Source organism: Rhagoletis pomonella, unplaced genomic scaffold, assembly GCF_013731165.1.
Source record: "Rhagoletis pomonella isolate Grant_MI unplaced genomic scaffold, Rhpom_1.0 Rhpom_scaffold_00003, whole genome shotgun sequence".
In the NCBI taxonomy this organism is placed as follows: Eukaryota; Metazoa; Arthropoda; class Insecta; order Diptera; family Tephritidae; genus Rhagoletis; species Rhagoletis pomonella.
In genome coordinates this window covers 23,708,236-23,730,663 of record NW_023458557.1, presented here as the reverse complement: position 1 = coordinate 23,730,663, position 22,428 = coordinate 23,708,236, and the positions used below count along the sequence as shown (strand labels likewise).

Below are 22,428 nucleotides of genomic sequence, written 5' to 3'. Positions count from 1 at the left end.
TAATACAATCCTTAACAGAAGTACCTATAACTTAACAGTTTGGCCATTTTAAACACAATTGAAACTAGGTTCCGGTGTTTCTTTTACCAAAGAATTCACAATTATAATCCATCATACTAGCGCCTGAAACTATACCTAGCGACTATATATATACTAGCGCCGCCAGATATAAAAAACGTATAGCGTTGTTGTTGTTGTTGTTGTTGTAACAGCATACAAACTCCCCAAAGACTTTTTGGGGAGTGTTGCTGGAGTGACAGTCCTTGGCCAGATATAAATCTGGGTCGTTCCGGTTACGTAGACCCCGACTGTCGTGGAAACGAACGTATAGCGTCTTTACGTTCTTTGGCAAATTACGCTCTGTTATCCATAACTTTTACTGTGTTTTTGCCGCCTTTGTATTAAGACCCCTGGACCACCCAGGGAATTCATTTATATTTTATATTGAATTTTCCTCGTGATCGGAACTAGATTTGCTGAAAATTTCAAGTCTCTAGCTTGTCGGCAAATTAGTTTCAAATCGATTGGAAATTTCCGCGGTATGAGCTAGTTAAATAAAAGCGTTTAAAAAGAAATTATTACGCATTTTAATTTAACCATTTATAGCTTTATTTATCATTTAATTTTCTTCGTTGAGAGCTTGATGTTTTTGTAAAGGAATAGGCTTTAACACCAATCAAAAGAATTTACAAAAAAATCGTTTATTTTTTAATTTTTTCCTTGTTAAAGTTTGCATATTTTTATTGACAATGCAAACTTAAAATGCAAATATCTTGCGAAAATTACCTGATCTAGAAAAGCGGATATGGGGCCGTAATCTACGACCCAAAATTAAGCTTACGTGTTTCGCCGTCTTTTGTGTCATTTCAAAACTTGAAATATTCCTCTTAGTGTTATGAGAACAAAAAGCTCCATCGATTCCTATTTTCAGTTTCTTTTAGCAAACCGGTCTTTACTTGTTCCCCAAAAATATAAGGAACGGCATCAAAATGCACAAAAGCAATATGCAATACAAGCATCCGTGTCACTTAGGGCTTGTTCGAGTTGCAATCACAACCGCAGTGTTGAGCGAATTATTAAAGTATCGCGTTCTGTGTGAATTTCTAGCAATGTATTATCAGTTGGGCAGTTGCAACAATGTTGCCATTTTTCATCAGTACGGCAGTAATGCCGCTTTTATTACGTGCCTCGGAAAGGCCTTTATTTTGATTTTCTTGTGGTGGAATTTGATGGGTTTTTTGACGCGTTTAAATCAAACCATTAAATTACAAACAAGCAATTTGGTCACACAGTTTGACCGTGTAAGGACCCTATAACAAACAATTTGACCGTCCCTATTATACTGCACAACAGTTTACTTACTTATCTTCCAAAAAAGCTGATATGGCCTTGCCAACACCATAATCCTCATGGGTTTTCTTCAGTACTCCTTCTACTTCTTCGCGGTTCATTCCTCCGTATTCAAGCATAAAAGCACGAGCAGGTCCAATGGCGGAATTTTTTAATTGGTTTCTTTGCTTTCTATTTAGTCTAAGATTCTGATTTGGTTCGTACTCGCAATCTTCCGTACTGTAGACAGACAATGCAACGTCTTCCAATGAGATTGCAATTGCTCTCTTCAAATCTGTATCATACTGTTCCCTGGGTAGTCCCACCTGTTCCATGTTTACCTTTTCATTTTTGTTTATTTTCAAGTTTGTTCTTGTTTCACTGTCTTGCTTAGGAACGTCTGCTACATCTTTATTTTTATCTAAGTTTTTTTGTAAATCTCGAACCAATGTAAACCGAATTGCCTCATCTGAGCATACTGGTTTCGTGACTGTAAAACATTTAAATATTATAGTAACTTTTTTGGCAGTGTCTACACACACGTGCCACGGTAACTTTACCGTAGATCCACGATAAAATTGCCGTGTATCCACGGTAAAAATTGCCGTAGATCTACGGTAAAAATTTACTGTGGATCCACGGAAATTTCTGAAGATGTTTGTTTGCCGAAGAAGATCTTTGATTTCCGAAGTGCGCGAAGAACCACCTATTTAATGTAGATGTACGGTAAAAGATATTTTTTTTTTAAACGACTTCAAAAAAAATAAGAGGTTATCTATTCGACATGTATATATATATCGAGGCATTTCATGTCCCCGCGGCCACCACTGTGCGCGACCTCTCAGGATTTGGATGAAAGTTGAGGAGATTGAAGGTCTAAGTGACATGAATTTACGTGTAGCATATTTTGCCGATATGACGTAGGGTTGCCTATTTACACGGGACTCAAATTTTCGGAAAACGGCATACATACCTTTCTTTAAAGTGCTGTATCGTTGAAACCTTTTAACGAAACTTAATAAAAAAAAAATGTATTTCTTCCGCCTTACTATGGGCTTTAATTGTACATTTTTTACATTAATGTGCAACGTATAAAAACAAAAAAAAATAACTAAACATTTTTTTTTTATTATTTTTTGATTATAGCATTTTTAAAAATTTGTATTTTTATATAAAAACATTGTCTATAATGTCAACTTTAAGTACCCAAATGGGCGTAAAGGGCTACTTAGACGTATGGACTCTAGATCGTCTAACGCTCGAGCAATATGAAACCGAAATACCAACAACATCAACATCAACAACACTCATTGCAAAAGAATATTAGACCTCCAATGATAGCTTCAAGGTTAGTCCTTTTATTAAAACAAGAAAAATGAAAGGTGTGTAAAAAAATAAACCTAATGAGTAATAAAATTATAGAAAAAAAACAACACGCTTTTATTACAATAAGAACTAAAAAGAAAAAAAAATTATTTGATTAAATAAGGATATGAAGTTCCCTAACTTGATGTTATTTAACCTTTTAAACTACCTTATAATAGGATTAAAGTAATTGGCACGTAGTCATAGTCGAAATAAAGTCCACTGTAACGTTAGTTGCAGTTATTTTTTACAGGCATCCCATTGGAAACATGCAGCACCCATTGGTAGAAGGCTTCGGGTGTACGAATTTGTTGTAACATCAGGAGTTGAAGACTTGCTCTAGCTGCTAGTCTCTTTAAATTTCCTCCAATCACGTCGTAAGCAGATTTCTCATGTGAACTTCCAACAAAGTTCCATTCTGCCATTTCCTTGAAGGGATTTTCATGATTTCAGACCTTTAGTAAAGTTGATATGATTTATTCATATTGTTTTTGTTTTTTACACACCTTTCCTCTTTCAAAAATATACAATTTCAGAAAATTTCAATGTCTATTTATCATATTGCTCGAGCGTTAGACGATCTAGAGTCCATACGCCTAAGTAGCCCATTACGCCCATTTGGGTACTTAAAGTTGACATTATAGACAATGTTTTTATATAAAAATACACATTTTTAAAAATGCTAAAATCAAAAAATTATTAAAAAGAAAAATGTTTAGTTTTTTTTTGTTTTTATACGTTGCACATTAATGTAAAAAATGTACAATTAAAGCGCATAATAAGACGGAAGAAATAAATATTTTTTTTTTTCATTCAGTTTCGTTAAAAGGTTTCCAAGATACAGCACTTTAAAGAAAGGTATGTATGACGTTTTCCTAAAATTTAAGTCCCGTGTAAATAGGCAACGCTTCGTCATATCGGCAAAATATGCTACACGTATATTCATGTCACCTAAACCTTCAATCTCTTCAACTTTCGTCAATGTTATTGTGGCTTATTAACATTTTTATTTTTAATATTTTTTATTGAGCGATTGTTTATTAGGAAAAATTTAAAAAGCAACAAAGTCTAAGCGGTAGAAGTTATAGCAGCTATTTCGGAGATCACCACATCTCCTTATCGGACTTCTTTTTTCTAGACTTCAGCAGATTTCATCCATATCATGAGAGGTCGCGCACAGAGGTGAACTAAGAAAGCCTCTAAAAACTGAGTACGCGGTAGTTAGTGAAGCCAAGTCTCAAAGTCCTTCTGTACACGGTGTTTCGTTAGGTGAAACTAAGTACTTTTAGAATAAGTATTTATCGCTGTGAAAATAAGTAAATACTAGCATACTCGGTATTAAGTAACATCCAAAATAATTAAGTCAATTGTACTTTGGTAATTATTTTATTTTTTCGAAGTTAGTTCTTAAAAAAACTTTATTGCTAATCTGGATGAGGTTGTTGTTGTTGTTGTTGTAGCGGCTACAACAACCCCGCCCAGATCGGTTGGTATCTCAGTCGTTGTCGTCAAGTTCCACTAACGGCAACCCTAGGAAGCGTGCAGCTTCTGCGGGGTTTGCCCATAAGGACAAGGTCGTTAGGGATGTCGGGTTTGCCGGGCATGCGAAGAGATGTTTCGAGTCATGTGGGGTCTCTCCGCATGCCGGACATTCGTTAGGCACATCCTCATTCAGCCTACTCAGGTAGGAGTTTAACCTGCTGCAGTAGCCGGAGCGAAGTTGTGCAAGTGTGGTGCGCGTCTCCCGAGGCAGATGAAGCTCCGTCTCGTCAATGTCCGGGGGTGGTGTGCCTAGAACGGCATTCACAGGTCTAGAGTCTACATAACTCGAGACTGAGTCCCTGTGAATGCCGTTCAAGGCCTGTCTGTAGGCTGTCGGGTCCAGAGGTTGCTTAATGAACCTCTGGACTTCGTCCGTTAGTTCATATAGATGCCTCCTGACGTGCCTAGGCGAGGGCTCCTCTGCAAGCAGCTGTCTGCACGGGTGGCCACTTCTGTGGGTCCCGATCAGGAACTGCTTGCAGAGCATTATATTGTGCTCCTTTACCGGGAGCATTTGCGCCTCGCCGTGCAGGTGGTGTTCAGGCGTCATCAAGAGGCATCCCGTCGCTGTCCTCAGTGCGGTGTTTTGTGCGGTCTGTAGCTTCGTCCACTGCGTCCTACTAGTCCCAGGCGACCACACTGGCGCTGCGTAGTTCAAAACCGGCCGGCCTATTGCCTTGTATGTTGCCAGCAACGTTTCTTTGTCTTTGCCCCAAGTACTGCCGGCTAGCGACTTGAGGACCTTGTTGCGGCTCTGTACTTTATTGACAATAGCGGTTGAGTGCGCAGAGAAGGAGAGCAGGCTGTCGAAAGTTACTCCGAGTATTTTGGGGTTATTCACCGTCGGAATTGGTGTGTCATCGACGTGAATCCCCAGCGGTAGCCTGGCCTCCTTCGTCCAGGTTGTGAACAGGGTCGCGGAGGATTTCGTAGGGGAGAGGGCTAGACACTTTGCAGTGAAGAAGCGAGAAAGTTCGGAGAGATAGCCGTTTACTTTCGAACACAGGTCATCAATTCCATTCCCAGTCGCCATAATCGAGCAATCGTCGGCATAGGAGACAATCGAGACTCCCTCTGGTGGTTGAGGGAGCTTTGAAATATAAAAGTTAAACAGTAGCGGGGAAAGGACACCACCCTGAGGAACCCCCTGTTTTATTTTTCGCTGCTTACTCGTTTTGTCTCTGAACATTACCGACGAATGTCGACCACTTAGATAATTTGCCGACCACCGTTTGAGCCTCTGTGGGAGAGAGGAGGCCTCTATATCTTCTAGTAGCGTGGAATGGCAGACGGTGTCAAACGCCTTTGACAAGTCCAACGCTACTAGAATCGTTCTCTCACAGGGACGGTTACGGTTATGGCCACGAGTTATCTGAGTGTTTATGGCGTTAAGTGCTGTTGTTGTGCTGTGCACTTTATGGAAACCATGCTGATGCTTCGCTGGGGTCAGGTGATTTGTGAAGTACGGGAGTAGCAAGGCCTCGAGTGTCTTCGCTACCGGGGAAAGGAGTGTAACCGGACGATACGAATCTCCTTTGTTTGCAGGTTTCCCCGGTTTGAGCAGTGGGACCACTCTCCCCACCTTCCAGATGTCTGGGATGATGAGAGTGGCCATTGACAAATTGAGGACCTCCGTTAGGTACGCTACCCCCGCAGGACCCAAATTTTTCAGCATCAGCATGCATATACCGTCAGGACCCATGGCTTTGGAGGCTTTCGCCTTCCCGATGGCCACCTGAACTTCACCGCAAGTGAAAGCAAGGGGGGCACAATTTGTTGGCAGTTTGTGCAGCCTTCTGGTCACTCGACGCTTGGCTTTGTCCACCGGAGGATGCAGTATGAACTGCCGGCTAAAATAGCTCGCGCATCGCTCCGGGTCCGACGAAGCATGGTCGCCGAAGGAAATTTCGACTCTGTCGTCGTGCTTCGTCGGATTAGACAATGACCTCACGGTTGACCAAAGCTTGCTCACACCAGAGGTGAAGTTGCAAGTCTTCAGATGCTCCTCCCACTTCTTCCGCTTATGTACGTTTACAAGTTGCCGAATCTCCGCGTTGAGATCCCTGATACGGGGATCTCCGGGATCGGCCTGACGAAGGCTATCACGCTCATTTGCTAAAACAGCCGCTTCGGCAGGGAAGTTTGGACGTGGGTCCGATATGCACACTGCCGGTATGAAGCGGGCTGCAGCAGCAGTGATAGCCCTGCGGAACTTACGTTCACCGAGATGGACGTCGGTTGGTGTGGGGAGCGATGTGAAGGTGTTTTCAGTAAACTCCGCGTAACCTTTCCAGTCAGCTTTAGAAAAGTTGACATAGGTCCGGTGTTTGGCGGAGGCAAAGTCGGTTGGTTTGTCAATCGAGATGACTATGGGTAGATGGTCTGATGCTAGAGTCAGCATAGGTCGCCACGTTATGCTGTTTATCAGACCAGCGCTGACTATTGTGATGTCTGGCGAGCTACTGCAGTTGTCGTTCATTGTGCAGAATGTCGAATCGTCTATCTGCTCAGCCAAGTCTGTTCCCCTACGATCGTTTGACAGGCTTGAGTGCCAAAGATCGTGGTGCGCATTAAAGTCACCTACTACCATACGGTTTTCACCTCTGAGGAGCGCACCTATATCAGGGTGATATCCTGCCGGGCAGCAGGTGACAGGGGGTATGTATATATTAAATATTTCGAGCTCGACATCGCCTGACATTCTAGGGTGGTATCCCTGCGGTCGATGTCTGCTTCGATAAGACGATACTGCACGGTGTGGTGCGTGATGAACGCTAAGCCACCACCATTATCTCGCTCGCGATCTCGACGGTGCACGTTGTACCCGGCACAATTCAACAAAGTTGAATTGCTGTGCAACTTCGTCTCTTGGACCGCAGCTATTAATATACCATGCCGACACATAAAGGCGGTTATCTCCTCAATCTTGCTCTGTAGCCCGTTACAGTTGAATTGGAGGAGCTTCATGTGGTTCGGGAGACGTGTTGTGATGTGGGGTGTGAGTGAGGTGTATGTTCTTGCCGCCGTTGGCTGTGTGCGCTGCTGGGGTGATTGCCTCCCTGTGGTGGTAGTGGGGGGCGTCGCAATTGATGTCAGCGACCGAGCAGCGCAACACGGGCCCTCGAAGTTCCCCGTCCAATCTCGCGTGGTGCGCAGACCTGAACATGCCCTAAAGTGGCACCAGCCAAGGCAGGTGTTGCACTTGACTGATGTCACATTACGGAATATTCTGGTCTGACATACCGTGCAGATTGTAGGGGGAACCAATAGTTGTTGGCGACGGCGTGTGGGTGGTGGTGCGGTTGTGTGTGTTATGTGGTCTGTGGTGGCTGTGGTATGTTGTTGTGTTGTGGCGACTGTGTGTGGTTGCTGTGTGAGTGTGTGGGGCTGCACGGGCGGACTATGGGTTGCCGTGGAGGCTGCTCTATTTGAGCAACAGGGGGCCACGTACGACGTGGTCCACTGTCTGTGTGTCCGTAGTCCCGAGCAGACCCTGAGGTGACTCCACCCCTCGCAGGCATTACACTTGACTGAGGTGGAGTTGTGGTGTAAACGTCTTCGGCATACACAGCAGGTGTATATTTCTGGCCCAGGTTTTGACTCGATGCCAGCCCTGAGTAGGAGAATGCGTAGTGAATGTTGCCCTATGGACGGACAACTTCTGAGATACTTCGCCGACCTAAACGGGGTTAAATCGCCGAAACAACAGCCCTTGGTCGGGTGAAACCCGAGTCATTCCGGTACGTAGAACCGGCTGTCGTGGGAATGTCTGGATGAGGTTAGTTTGCTTTTGTTTTATTTCTTCGAAGTAATTGTTTTTTTAACTTTATTGCTAATCTGTATGAACAATCAATTTATTTTGTGAATAATCAGTGCTTTAGCTAGAGCCGTAGTCATTGAACTGCTTTGTCATTCATGCTGTTTATTATTCAATAATATTTAACAATAAAATCGCACAAAATCAAGTTTACCCTTCTTTTTTATGCATGCTAAGCAAAACCATACTTTTGTGGTTTTCTTACTTTCTTTTTCAACCCATTTGGAATGAACAAAAAACAAGCAAGAGCTACATAACATCCACTCTAGTAACACGTTAGTATTGACTCGACCGCAAGTACGACAAGTTTTGATATCGTTCTGCTTCTTTTCTGATATTGCCTGTTCAAATGCAAAAAAGGCTTCTTCACGCAGTATTTTGATAATAACTCGACATTAACGTTTGGAAAAGTCTCTTAAAATGTAAATTTCCAGGTTCAAGTCGGTAGTTTTAAAAAGATACTCTTCCAAGTTTTTGTCAATCAACCAACTTATCATTTCTTGTGTTTATTGCAGTTGAGTCCTTTCGAAAAATGGAACCGGCAGTTTCTTTTTCTTGAATTGCACTGGAGTAATGAAACCTAAACTGGGGGTTCCTCTAATTTTTATTCGAATCGGGGAATTAATGCTGCCAAGTGCAGCCCTTTGATATACTACAACAGTCCACTTAATATTTGTGTGAAAAGGTGTGGAAGTAGAAGCTGCAAGCTTTTCTGGCAGTATGGCAGTAAAAAACAGGGACGGAAAATAATCATTATTTGTTGAATTTTAACAAAAAAATCAACAAGTTGTAATCGTCGTAAAACAGTTTTACCTATACTGACGTATTTCTGTTCGTACCTCCTACTGTAATTTTCGATGATCTTTTTTTCGAATTTAAACAAAAAGGTTAAAGATAATAATTAATATTCGAAGGTTATTTTTTCGCTCAAAGGTAATTATTATTGCTCGATTTTTATTTTTCGATCAAAAATAATAATTATTTTAAGATTTTTATTTTTCGATCAAAAATAATAATTATTTTAAGATTTTTATTTTTCGATCAAAAATAATAATTATTTTAAGATTTTTATTTTTTCGCTCAGAGATAATTAATATTGAGTTTAATTTTTTAATTGAGGAAAATTATTATTCAAAAAACTCAAAAGCTATACCAGGATTATTTCCAACGTATTCTTTTCACAGGTAGCGACATCTTAGTAAAAGGAATAAGTCCGAAATTTTGTCAACATTTCAGTTGGTTTCGCCTGTATGACCTTTTAAATTGTATAAATAACCATTATTTTTAAATGGAAATATAAAACTTAATAATGGGGGATGTCACAGAATCCATCGTAGTCCGATTTTTCGTGAAATTACGAAAATGCGATCACTAAATCCAAATTGCTACGAATGTGTGTATTCAAAGTATACGCTACTTTCGTAGCTATTTGAATTTCATGATAGCATTTTCGTATATTTTACGAAAAATCTGACTACGTTGGATTCTGTAATAGCCCTCAATAATTTTTATCTCGGTGTGAAGAAATAGATATCCTAAAAAAATCATGTGATTGAAGAAATTAAAAACCAAATAGTTATTTCCGTTGAGCGAAAAAATAAAACTTAATAATAGTAATAAATAATGATTAAACGCTGATTTCAATTATTTTACTCATGTTGACTACCGTCCCTGGTAAAAACTTAAGTTCCAAGAAAAACTTGCATTTTCTAGAAGTTATAATACATACACACATAAAAGATCAACTAATTAACGAATAGATATTTGAATGAATGCCAGTAACTTAGGCATGTAAATACATCTATTGTGAGAAAATCAAATACTACGCATGGTGAATACACTGCCGTGACCTATGAGAAATCGGGTCCACACTAATTTCTGTCATAGATCTACTGTTAAAAAATTGTTATTCGCACGCTTCGAAAATCACTGTGAATCCACGGTAATTTTTTTCCGGGGATTCGCGGTAAATACACTTTCTCAGAAATTACCGTGGATCTACGGAAATTTCTACCGTGGATCTACGGTAATTTTTACCGTAAGAGTTACCGTGGCTCGTGTAAGTAGACACTCCCAACTTTTATATTGATGGTAATGAATGCTATTTACTTTTATTCACGTTATCAGGTTCTAGAATACCATCTTCAGTAAACAAGTTTTTTAAGTCTGTAAAGGTCAATGCGCGTTCACCCATCTCCTTTTCGGTTTCCTGAATACTTTCTTGGACCGCACGGCGTTTTAGCAAACGTTTCATTTGAAATGAACTAAATTCATGGCTACACGATGGTAGCTTATGTAGACGGCCCCACGATGATTGTTTTCGCGTTTCTTTAATATCTAACAATATTTCATGGCGGATTTCTGCCGGCAGACTTTTAAAATGTTCGCTGAGCACATCAATTGCTTGCAAATTCGCATTGTATTCCCTCCAAGGATTCGATTCGTCGAAAGAGAAATCTTTCGTGGATGTAGATGGTTCTAATAAAGTGTTCATATTATTTGTGTCTACCACTGGTTCCTCTTCATCTGGTTGTTTTGGTAATTTGAACATGCCATCTTTATCTTTTTCTACCTTATTTGCAACGCTAACCCTTTTGCTAGGTGACTGAATTAAAAGTTCAGCATTTGCACCTAATGCTTGGTGCACTACCTTTTCCTTTGCGAGGGATTGTAGCAAAAGAGCTTGTATTCGATCCGCTTCACTATTCAGTTTGCTGCGTTGTTGCTGCCTTCTAGCCTTAAATTTACAAAATTGCATTTATGCATAATCTAAGATATTTTCAGGTTCAGTTACTATAGTATCCTGTTTAAGCTGTGGTACACATCCATCGAAAACAAAAACAGGTCGCACCCTATGATAAAGTAGTTTACACAGACGATGAAACAGACCAAGTAAATGAGCATGTGGGAGCGAGGATCCATGGTTGTCTTGAAATCCCTTGACAAGCTGATGGAGCCAAATAGATATGTCTGAAAAGAAGTTATTCAGGCATGTTCTGCAATGTACTGCCCTGTGAATTTCTACTCCGGCCAATTCGATTAAAAGCGCATTTGACTGAAATTCACTCGGAAGTGAATTGCAAAACATGTCCGATGATACAATTTTATATCTTGTGAATACTATTAACATACCCACAGCTAAAATTTTGCCTTCTAAAGTCTCTACAGGAACAGGATTACCACAAGGTTCAACCAGTTTCCACAGACCTGTGACTCCCATTTTTTTTACAATTATTTTCCTATAAAGAATCTTCTAGAGTTTGAAAACTATCGAAGGCACTATCGATAGTATCGATGGTTTTTACTATCGAAACAATTGATGGTTTTGAAAGTACTATCGATAGTTTTCACTCATAAGACTGCTTTTACACAGTTCAAGTATTGAACTCAATTCCGCTCGCTTGGTAGAGAGGGTGTGAGAAGAAAAGGGACGAGTACACATGCGTCTGTACCGTCAAGTCGTTTCAAATTTCGGGTGGGCTTTAGTAGTCAGCCGCACCTTGTGTTTTAAGAAAACCAGGTGGAATTAACAAATGAAACTTGGTCAGGATGTTAAGGGAGGTATCCTCTAAAACATGTATAACTAAAAAATATAAATAATATCATTGTTTATAAGTTATTTGTTGTTAAAATTTCTTAAGTCGTTCCACTTGGTTTCCTTAACAAAAAGGCATTTGTGCATACTTTTATATATATAAATGCACATAACACTGTACTTAATACTTTACACACTTTTCTTTTAGTTTATCTTGTATATACTAAATCACTTTAATTAAACTTTTACCGACTTGTAAATTACATTGAATTTCACGCATATTTACAATAACACATGGTTGCAAACTGACACATAACATGTGTTGCCATATTGTACAAAACAATACATACAAAGAAGGCAATGATTAAAAAGGAATACAGGGGAAATCAATACAAAAGAAAATGTTCAGCTCCTTTTCTTCGCAAAACAGAAAGGAGAATTCTATTGCCTTAGGGTTATAATCCCTAAGTGCGGCCGAAGGCCGCCTACGCAGAAAGGTGTTCTCTGCAAAAGGTGTTCAGCTCCTCTTCTTCGCAAAACAGAAAGGAGAATTCTACTGCCTGAGGGTTATAATCCCTAAGTGCGGCCGAAGGCCGCCTACGCAGAAAGGTGTTCTCTGCAAAAGGTGTTCAGCTCCTTTTCTTCGCAAAACAGAAAGGAGAATTCTACTGCCTGAGGGTTATAATCCCTAAGTGCGGCCGAAGGCCGCCTACGCAGAAAGGTGTTCTCTGCAAAATGTGTTCAGCCCCCCCTTCTTCGGCAACACAGAAATAATAATTCTACTAAGTAAAAATTCCGAATTAAAAATCCGTTTTTATTATTCAAAATTCCAGTCTGGTGGCACTAAGTTGTCTGTTATTTTGCTATCTTATTCATCGTTTATATGAAAACTTTAACAATAAATTATATAAGAACTATAGGGTTGCTAGAAAAAAAAGGGGGTAGTTTTGAAATGAGGGGGTCCTATTCTACCCCCCCTCGTCCCCCCCTTTTTCTAGAATTTGCCGTCCGTCTACTAAAATTTTCCCCAACTTTCTTGCTTTGCTTTTGGCATTTTCGTTGCTTCCCATTTAAAGAACCAAAAACTTGAATTCAACAGAATTGAAACGTGTAAAAGCAAATAGAAAACACAAAAGACAATGAGCAAGAATTGCTTTCAAGTACTTGAATCATGTAAATCGGGTGTAAGGTGTGTATATCCAACAAACATTTAGGTTTAAGGTACGCCAGCACTAGGCGACGCGACACGACACTACACCGCGCGGCAAAATATTCTTTGCATGTATTCTTATGGAGCATACCGCACTACGCTGCAGTGGAGCTACGCGACGCGACGCTGCGCGGCAAAGTTGACCAACTAGGCAAAAATTTTGCGCCGCGTGGTGTCGCGCAGTTCCGGTGCCGCATAGTGCGGTTTACCTAGCGGAACGACATAACATTTCGTACTATATATTTAACTTGAAGTAATTGGATTTCCAATTGTGAGTGAATATTCAGATGCATTTCATTCAAGAAACATAATATTTGAGAAGAATTCGCCAAGGAAAATAAAAATAAAAGGCATTATCATTACATCAGCGTCACTAGCATCCATCTTGTTTGAAGCTTTTGACACAAATAAATTATAAAATTTGCAGCGAAGTGTCGCGCCGCTTCAGTTTCAGTGCGATATACCAAAAAGAGTCGCGGCGTATCGCGTAGTGCCGCTGCAGTGTCGTGTCGCTTAGTGCGGTCTTACCTTTATGGGCTGTTTTTGCTTACGCGTAAAAGCACATTTAGCGCATTTAGCTCTAAATGCTACTCTAAGGGCCGGTTACTCAATGTCTGGTTAACACTAATGTCCGGTAAAACATCGTTATCGACGTTACAGACTCCATGTTATATGCATGGAGCCGAACACGTCGATAATGATGTTTAAACGGAGATTAGTGTTAACCAGACATTGAGTAACCGGCCCTAAATGTACATTTATCCATACAAAATTCGTCACCTAAATGCAACTAAATGCAACTCCATTTTTGCATTAAGAATCTAAATGCTAAAAGCAACCATGTGACCTTCCAACATTTCCACGATTCGAACATGGATTAATGAGAAAAAGTAGCAACATTGCATTTTCGAGTATACAGTGGCTTGCTGCGTTTCAGTGATCGCCGATCGACATTTCATTTATTATTTTACATTATTTGGATAAAGAAAAGTTAAGAAAATTCAATATCGATGTGATGCTGATAGAAATCCGGATCAATTTGTGATCAATTCTGTTTGTTTTGTTTCCTAATTAAGTGAGGAAATATTAATTGACAGCACCGACAAATGAATAAATACATAAACAAATGGTCGGTCATGGTTAAAACAATTCAAATTTTTGTATTGAAGTTTTGGTTTAAAATTTATTTTTTCCTTTTCAGTAGGGTTTTTGCACATTATCTTTTGCGTGAGAATTGATCGTAATAGATACGGATCTGAATAAGCGACTGGAACACGGCTGTTTGTCAAAAGCATACGATTTCGAACTCGCGTAAATGTACATTTGCTAAATGCGATAGCATGAACGCTCTTCGAAAACATATGTTCGAAAGTGCTAAATGTTGCATTTTAAATGCAGCAAAAACGCAGCATTAAGCTCAACTTGAAGTTGGGTTGAGAACTAAGGCTTTCTGCACATTGGTCGTCCAATCAGAGTTGCTTTATCGTCACAATCATGATGCAACGATTGCATGACGACTACACTTTCGCACACTCGGTCGTGATATTTCAGTTCATTTGGCGTCTAAAAATTGTTTTGGAGCAGGTATTTTCTGTTTTTCAGTCAAGAAAAGAAATGAGTGGATCGAACACGCTTTCAAACAGAGTTCATCCCAGTGCAATACATGTTAATACATGTGTCAATTCTTAAAAATAATAAACATGGAAAAATAATAATTAAATACTCAAACAGCCTTGTAAAAAGGAAATTAGCCATTAATTTTATAACAAAGCCTAGCCTAAATGTAATTTCAAGAACTAATCAAACGTTTTACTACATACAGCGTTGCACGAAACAACCGTGTGGCCAAATCCCGTGTTTATATGCACTCTTAACACGGTTCAACAACTCTTAAGGCCGATTCACATACAACTTTCTTCGCTTTGCTTGATAGATCTTTGCTTTGACATATAAGATCGATGTAGGCATATGCATGAGTATGCTCACATAAAAAACGGTTGAAGCAAAGCAAAGCAGAACGAAGCAAAATCTTGGGCAACTCTCAACTTTTGCCCGCTTTGGCAATCAGCTGTCTACATTTATCTTTTCTTGTGCACTTGCATTTGCATTTAATGACAAAAATAGAGTAAATAGGAACTTTTATTGCTATGATTAATACATATTATTATATTGCTATCTATTTTACAGATAAAAAATATGGAGGAAAAGGAGAACGCAAAAGCTGTCAAAGGGTTTATTGGAGCATACCTTCTGCGTTTCGCGCTTTGTTGTCAAAGTTTGAACTGTCAAGCAAAGCGAGGAAAGTTGTATGTGAATGGCCCTTTAACTCGCATTCAAAATGGCGCGTATTCATAGTCCAGCAACTAAGTCGAAACTAACAAAGTTGCAACTTAAATTTAAGTATCAACTTAAAATTTACCTCTATTCATAGTCGCATTTCAGATTTCTACTAAGGGCCGGTTGTTCAATGTCTGGTTATCACTACCACTACACTATCGACGATTTCGACATCATGCATGTAACATGTGATCGATAAAGCAGTAGTTGTGCTTAACCGGAGCTTCTACCTCCGATTTGTGCTAATCAGACATTGAACAACCGGCCCTAAGTAGTTTCGACTTAGTTTACGATATAGCAAAACGAGCGTGAAAATGTATCGATTTTTCTTTACGATATTTTGGAAAAATTACATTTTTATTAAATAATGTCAAGTTTGATCATCCGTTTATGTAATTTTTATTTTCATTGCATGATTATGCAAAAGAATAAGATATCATTTTCTTGTTAATTGTGTGAAGTAGCCAGAACAACCGCAGTGATGTGAAGTCGATGTATATCGAAAGCATGCTGTGAAACATACAAATAGTAGATATCTAAATGCTATGCACAAATTTACTTTAAAAGAACTAGCGTGAAACTGACTTATTATTTGAGAATTTATCTAAATTATTCCAATTATAAAATTGTGATGTAGCTTTATTCGAATTGTAATACGCATTTAATTTCATCTTCCGATTAAAATGGATCGATCTTTGTAAATTTTAATTGGAGATTATTCAATATTATCAAAATCACCCTCTACCAACTTAATTTTTTACATATTTCTTCTTTTCCCTTAATTTGATAAAATACTTCTTCCTAGTTACGACCTAGTTGCAGCTTCAGCCGAAACTAAATTTTAAGTTGGTACTGTGCCAGAAAAGTCGAAACTAAGCTTTAGTCGAATAGCTTTAGTTGTGATTTAGAATAGTTTCGACTTAGTTGAGTACTAAATATGACTATGAATATGCGCCAATGTGATTTATGGTGGCACGGTTAAGGCTATCTGCACACTTGTCGTCCAATCATAGTTGCGTTATCGTCTCGCCCTGAAATTTTGAGCCGAGCACATGCATTTCAAAGGAGATTGGCACACTTGTCGTTATCGGCTAGTTATCGGCAAATTGTAGAAGATGCAGAAACGGATAAGTACGACACTGTCGTTTGCTTATCGTTGTGCACGCATTGTTTGTTTACATTTTATGGGAAAAAATTAGTGAAAAAGTTAATATTTCCATTAAAATTGCAAAAAAAAAAAAGCTTTTTTTTCATAAAAGCTGTGGAAATTATTAAAAAGTGCATAATTGCATTACAATTCAATAAATGTGAGTGTTTTAACTAAAAAATATGACGAAATTGTAAAAAGCCTGTGTTTGCATGCTCAAACCAGGAGAAGAAAAGAAGAGATATTACTGAAAAATGATGTCTAGAATTGTTGCAGCACAGTCTATATTTTAAAAATTGCAGGTTTTTGTCAATACTTCACGAAAATATCAACCAGAAAAACAAAAAATACCTGCTCCAAGTGAATTTTTAGACGCCAAATGAATTGAAATATCACGACCGAGTGTGCGAAAGTGTAGGCGTCATGTAACCGTTGCATTATGATTGTGACGATGAAGCAACTATGATTGGACGACCAATGTGCAGAAAGCCTAAATGTTTCAGTTCGATTCAAGAATGTGTGTACATGTGTGTGTCCAAATAACATGGTTTGACTCATGATTCAATAATACAAGGTTCGATAAACTGACAGTTGTCTCTCTCGCACCGCTCCGTTAGCAGTGGCACCGTGTTGCTTCTTTGCAAATTTACATGGAAACAGTGTAGCTTTGTGTGAAATAAAAGTATAAGCTTTTGTGCAATATGTTTATTTGTATATGCATATGAAGCATATTTAACTGATGAAAACATAAGCATTGGATGTTTACATAAATCTCATAGTAGTCTTATTTTAATTTTGAGTCTTTTGCAGTTTTTATACACCTAAATAGCACATTAATTACGTAATTCACGTAGATATATCAATATTACGTTCAACATTTCGTTTAAAATGCCAGATTTCCTGCAAATACATTAGAATGTACAAAAGGAATTTCACTACTAAGGCTGTGTGCGAGTAGACCTAAATTTTAGTACCTAAACTAATATTCCACTGGAAGTTTCCAGCACTGCTACAATTTAGGAAAAGAGCTGCTAAAACCGTGCGAGTTCATTTCACAACCTAAATTGTTAGTTTTGGAATTTGAATTTGTTTGCTTTTAATAAATATATCTATAAAATTAATAATTTTGTGGTAGCTTTGGGACTATTTAACAATATAATAAATTTGCAACAGAAGAGGAGAATGCTCCATCCATCGAATTACACATATACTTATCTGAATGCAAAAATCAAATAAATTTATACTTTCATCTTTCTGAATATTTTCTTTTTTGTGCCATAGCAATGATAAAAATTATTTTAAACATCAAAAAATCGTTGTTCACTTAATCGCTCGCTCAAATATATTTGACTGTTCAATTTAGGTTGAAAAGTATGCTCGCAGAAAATCTAAATTGTTCCTATTCACTGCGTTACCGACACTTTCCAGTGATTTAGGATTTTTCTCTATTTAGGTATCAATTTAGACGTACTCGCACACAGCCTAATTGCCTACTTTGCGTACTTTTCTACTACCATTTTCGCACCAAGAGATTTCATTCTTCCCATTTCTCCGTCCTTCGTTAATGCAATCTTTTGTAAGGGAGTGTCAAACCGCAGCTGTCAATAATTATCTAACCTTGTATTATTGAATCATGGGTTTGACTTAGAACGAATTGAAACATCGTATAAACCACGTATATGATTGGAGGACAAGTGTAATTGTAATTGTAATTTATTTCAGTCATATGAAACAGACGTTCCTTACAGACTAGATACAGAAATTAGGTACTTAAACGGTACGTGTATAACATAAAGCACTCTACAGTTTCGAGATCACAGTGAAAATAAATAAACTTTTTGGTAGCGAAAAACCAAGTTCGACCGAATTTGAGATTGTGTTGAATTCATTTAAAGCTCTTGAAAGGGGGCATTTCTGGCATAGGTACTCGTTTTTACAATTTCCTTGGTAAAAAGGCATAGGATTGCGAAGAATCCTTTGAGGAACATTGAAGTTGACCTGCACTAGGAGGGTGGGGCAATCGATCACACCATTTATTAAATTAAAAGCAAAAGTTAGAGATAACAAAGATCTTCTGGCTCCCAGGGATTTAAGGTCTATGCAGAGCAAACGGGAATTATACGTTGGAATAGGCTCGGTAAATTTTAGATTTCTTAGAGCAAATTTAAGAAAAACCTTTTGAACCATTTCAATGCATGGTATGGCCTCCAAATAAAATAAGCATATTCTTATATAGAACGAACAAACGATGTGAATAACGACTCAAGTGTATAGGGGTCAGAGAACATTGAACTCTGACGCCTGACAAAAGCAAGATCAGCGTAAGATTTAGAAATATGTGGCTGATATGACTATTAAAATAGAAATTAGAGCTGAAAATAACACCAAGGTCTTTGATTTCTTGAACTTTTTGAAGTTGATTTTGGGAGATAGCATAAGACGTCGAAACAATACTGCGACTTTTGGAAAAAGTAACTTGAAAGCATTTTTTTATATTTAGAGAAAGGCGAGAGCTGAGACACCAACTGTGTAAATTATTGATCTCGGACTGAAGTCTACGCGCATTATACGAATTTTTAATCACTGCAAAAATTTTCAAATCGTCAGTGTACAGTAAAAATTTCGCAAATGAAAAACAAGAACTCACATCATTTATAAATAATACAAAGAGTAAAGGACATAAAATGCTTCCTTGAGGAACCCACGAGGAGGCAATGAAAAAATCCGAAGAACAACCATTAACAGAGACCACGCAGCGCCTATTCGACAAATACGAATTGAGCCATTGCAAAAATATGGAGTGGAAACCAAAAGGGGCTAGTTTACTGTCCAACAACCTATGTAAAACTCTATCAAATGCTTTAGCAAGGTCAGTGTAAATGCAGACGACTTGGAAACCGTCCGAGAGAGCTGCAATACAATACTCACTAAAGACGCCGAGATTAGTAACCGTAGATCGGTTGGGGACGAAACCATGTTGATTGGATGAGACTAGACTTTTTGCTGCGAAATACACTTTCTCCTTGACGATGGCTTCAAAAAGTTTAGAAATTGTTGAAAGTTTCAAAATGGGTCTGTAATTACAGACATCACTTTTGTTACCACTTTTAAGAATAATGGAAGTCAATTTCCATTCATCAAAAAAATACCAGAGGCTAGAGACCTATTGAAAATAATTTTTAAAGTAAAAATCAAAGCAGGGCACTTCTTTATAAAGTTTGAAGAGAGCCCATCAATATCAACTTTTGCCGACGCTGACAGATTTAAAATGCCATTAGCAATATCGTCTGACTAAAGTCTAACAGGCCAACCTAATATTACCGTTTCAGTTTTTCACATTTGAGTAACCGAAATAAATTTGCGTGTGTGATTTTTCAGAGTTTCATTTCTGTGAAATTTCAGAAGTTGAGCTAAATTTGAGTATAAATGCAGAATAGCTTCGATTCTCAAATTAAAATAAAATAAGTTAAGGTCTCGTTAAAGTTACTAAAAGCCATTTAGTGAAAGGAGTTATTCAAACTCGAATGAAAATTACTAACAATTTGTACTAATTTACTTCGTTTTTAAAAAAGCTTGTCGGCGAATTCAGCGTACATGCATAATTGGTTAGGTATGTATGTATACGTATGTATGCAGATATTTAAATGTCGGTTTGCTATTCGCGCGACAAGCTTTTTTAAAAACGAAGTAAATTAGTACAAATTGTTAGTAATTTCCATTCGAGTTTGAATAACTCCTTTCACTAAATGGCTTTTAGTAACTTTAACGAGACCTTAACTTATTTTATTTTATTGATTTTAGTGCAGTTTTGACAAAATTTTCTTGCTAAAAAATCTTTTGTTACACTGATTTATTTTATTCCTTTGATTGTACATGTTAAATAAAAGCTTGTTTTTAAAAAATATTTTTTTTTTACATTATTTTATTTTATAATTTTTAGTCCATTTATAAAAGCGTTGTATATTAAAAAGTGTTATTTCATTTTATGTACAAAATTTTGCAATAGATATTAAAATAATTCAACTTGCAATGAAAGAGAACAGAAGACTTGGCAAGCAAAATGTCGTTTGCTTACGGTTTGTATAAACATACATATGTACATATAGCAGCAGTTAATTTTATTTAAAGAAATGGCGTGTCGTCCATTTCCGTTGTAGCATGGCATATATTTAGGCGCAATATTTAACTTCTTCTGTCGGGGCGACATCTGGAGTCTTCTAATTCTTTCAGCGAGGTTCATATCTAGACTAGGTTGATATCAGAATTATCGCCGCCAGCTTTAACAATTTTATAGTGGTTTTACGTTCTTTGGCAAATTACGCTCTGTTAGCCATAAATCTTACTATTTTTTGACCGCCTTTGAATCAAGACCCCTGGACCATATGGGGAATTCATTTATATTTTAAATTGCATTGTCATCGTGATTGGAACTATGCTGAAAATTTCAAGTCTCTAACTTGTCGGGAAGTCAGTTTAAAATCGATTGGAATTTCCGCGATTTGCGCGGGATGACCAAGTTAAATAAAAGCTTATAATAAAAAAAAAGCATATGGGGATCGATAGAGATCATTAAGGTGAGTATAACGGTGTATTTCTTTTCTTGCGGAAACAACAACTACAAAAGTTATTAAGGGTCAAAGTTCAAATTAAACAATTTTTAAATAAAAATTTCTTAAAAACGAATGTATGGATTCGTGTATGGATGGATGTAAAAGTTTTGGTCTCAATCGATAGGAAATTTAGTTCCCTTTAATTTTATATACATACTTTATATGTATTTGCCTTGTTTAGTTTTCACAAAAATCGAATTAATGTACGCAGAAAGGAATTCCGCTTCTCTTCTGCGGCAACACAGAAAGGAAAATTCTACTTAGGGAGGTTATATTTATATCGGATTAAACGAAATCAAATTTCCTATCAAATGAGATCCAAATTTTCAAAATCCATGCAATCGTTTTCAAAAAATTTTGATTTAAAGAGCTGCTTAATTTGAAATTTGACCCTTAATAACTTCTGTAGTTGTTTCCGAAAAAAAAAAATATACCGTTATGTTCAGCTCAATCATCTCTATCGACCCCAATATTTATTTTTTTTTAATTTGAGAATCGGAGCTATTCTGCATTTGTTCCAAAATTTTAATTCATAGTCGCGCCAAAATGTCAAATGATGTGCATGAATATTAGGTTGGCCTGTTAGGGAGCCAAAATTAGTAGAACTCACACTAGCAAAAAAACTAGAATCCACAGTAAGGACACGGTCAGTATTTATTGACGTGATCCAAGTACCGCGATATTTACTGACGGTGTAGCATGTAGTATTGATGGATCGTGATCCATATCGTAAATTTTTTAGAAATTTTGAAATCTGGATCGCGGATCGCGATATTGTCAATAAATATTGAGCGTGTATCACTTTCAAAACGCGATCCATACATTTCGTCAGTACATCTTGTACTCTCATAATGCGAACATCGAAAACGTATTCGCTATGCTTTCGTTCTCGTTGCTTAAAACCTTTCAAAACAAATTGAAAAAATTATAATCCACATCAATCAATCAATCAATTTTAAAATAATGTGGAATGCATTATCTGCAAATTATTCATACAAAATAAAAATATTTTCATGCATCATAATAAGAGTTCAGCACAAAAATTATGCAAGTACTGACGCGATAAATATTGAGCATGTAGCATTCGTGCGCGATCAACCAATCCATCAATATGGATCGGGATCCAAATATTGTGATAATTACTGACCGTGTGACAGGGCCCTAAGGTTATCGTCTACTAAATTAGAACTAAAAAATGCAACAAATAGATTAGAAACTTCAGCTGGGGTGGAGGCACATTTGTCTTCAAAAAATACAGCGGAAGGAATACTAGAGGTGTTCTTTTTTGACTTAATAAAAAACCAGAACGACTTCGGATCTGCTTTGATATTGGATTCAATGCCTAAGATATAATTTCTATAAAGGAATTTATTCAAGCAGTTAAACTTTTTACGATGCATCTGATATTTTTCAAAGAATAACTGACTTCTAGAGGCCTTTAACTTATTATAAAATTTGTTTCTAAGATTCTTCAATATTTTAAAGTCACGATTATACCACGGTAATTTATACGGTCTTTTTGTAATTATTGGAATG

General features: G+C 37.7%; 1 protein-coding gene across 1 annotated transcript in view; it reads right to left on the bottom strand.

The window, feature by feature from the left end:
• Positions 1-11,368, bottom strand: part of LOC118735081 (DNA repair protein complementing XP-G cells homolog) — a 170,476-nt gene extending 159,108 nt beyond the window's left edge. The window contains exons 1-4 of the mRNA XM_036464691.1: positions 11,186-11,368; positions 10,848-11,023; positions 10,163-10,790; positions 1,363-1,819 (exon numbers count right to left, since the gene is read on the bottom strand). Of these exons, the coding sequence (XP_036320584.1) occupies positions 1,363-1,819; positions 10,163-10,790; positions 10,848-11,023; positions 11,186-11,273 (1,349 nt within the window). The 5' untranslated portion in view covers positions 11,274-11,368. The remainder of the gene's footprint in view (positions 1-1,362; positions 1,820-10,162; positions 10,791-10,847; positions 11,024-11,185) is intronic.
• Between the last annotated feature and the right edge of the window lie 11,060 nt (positions 11,369-22,428).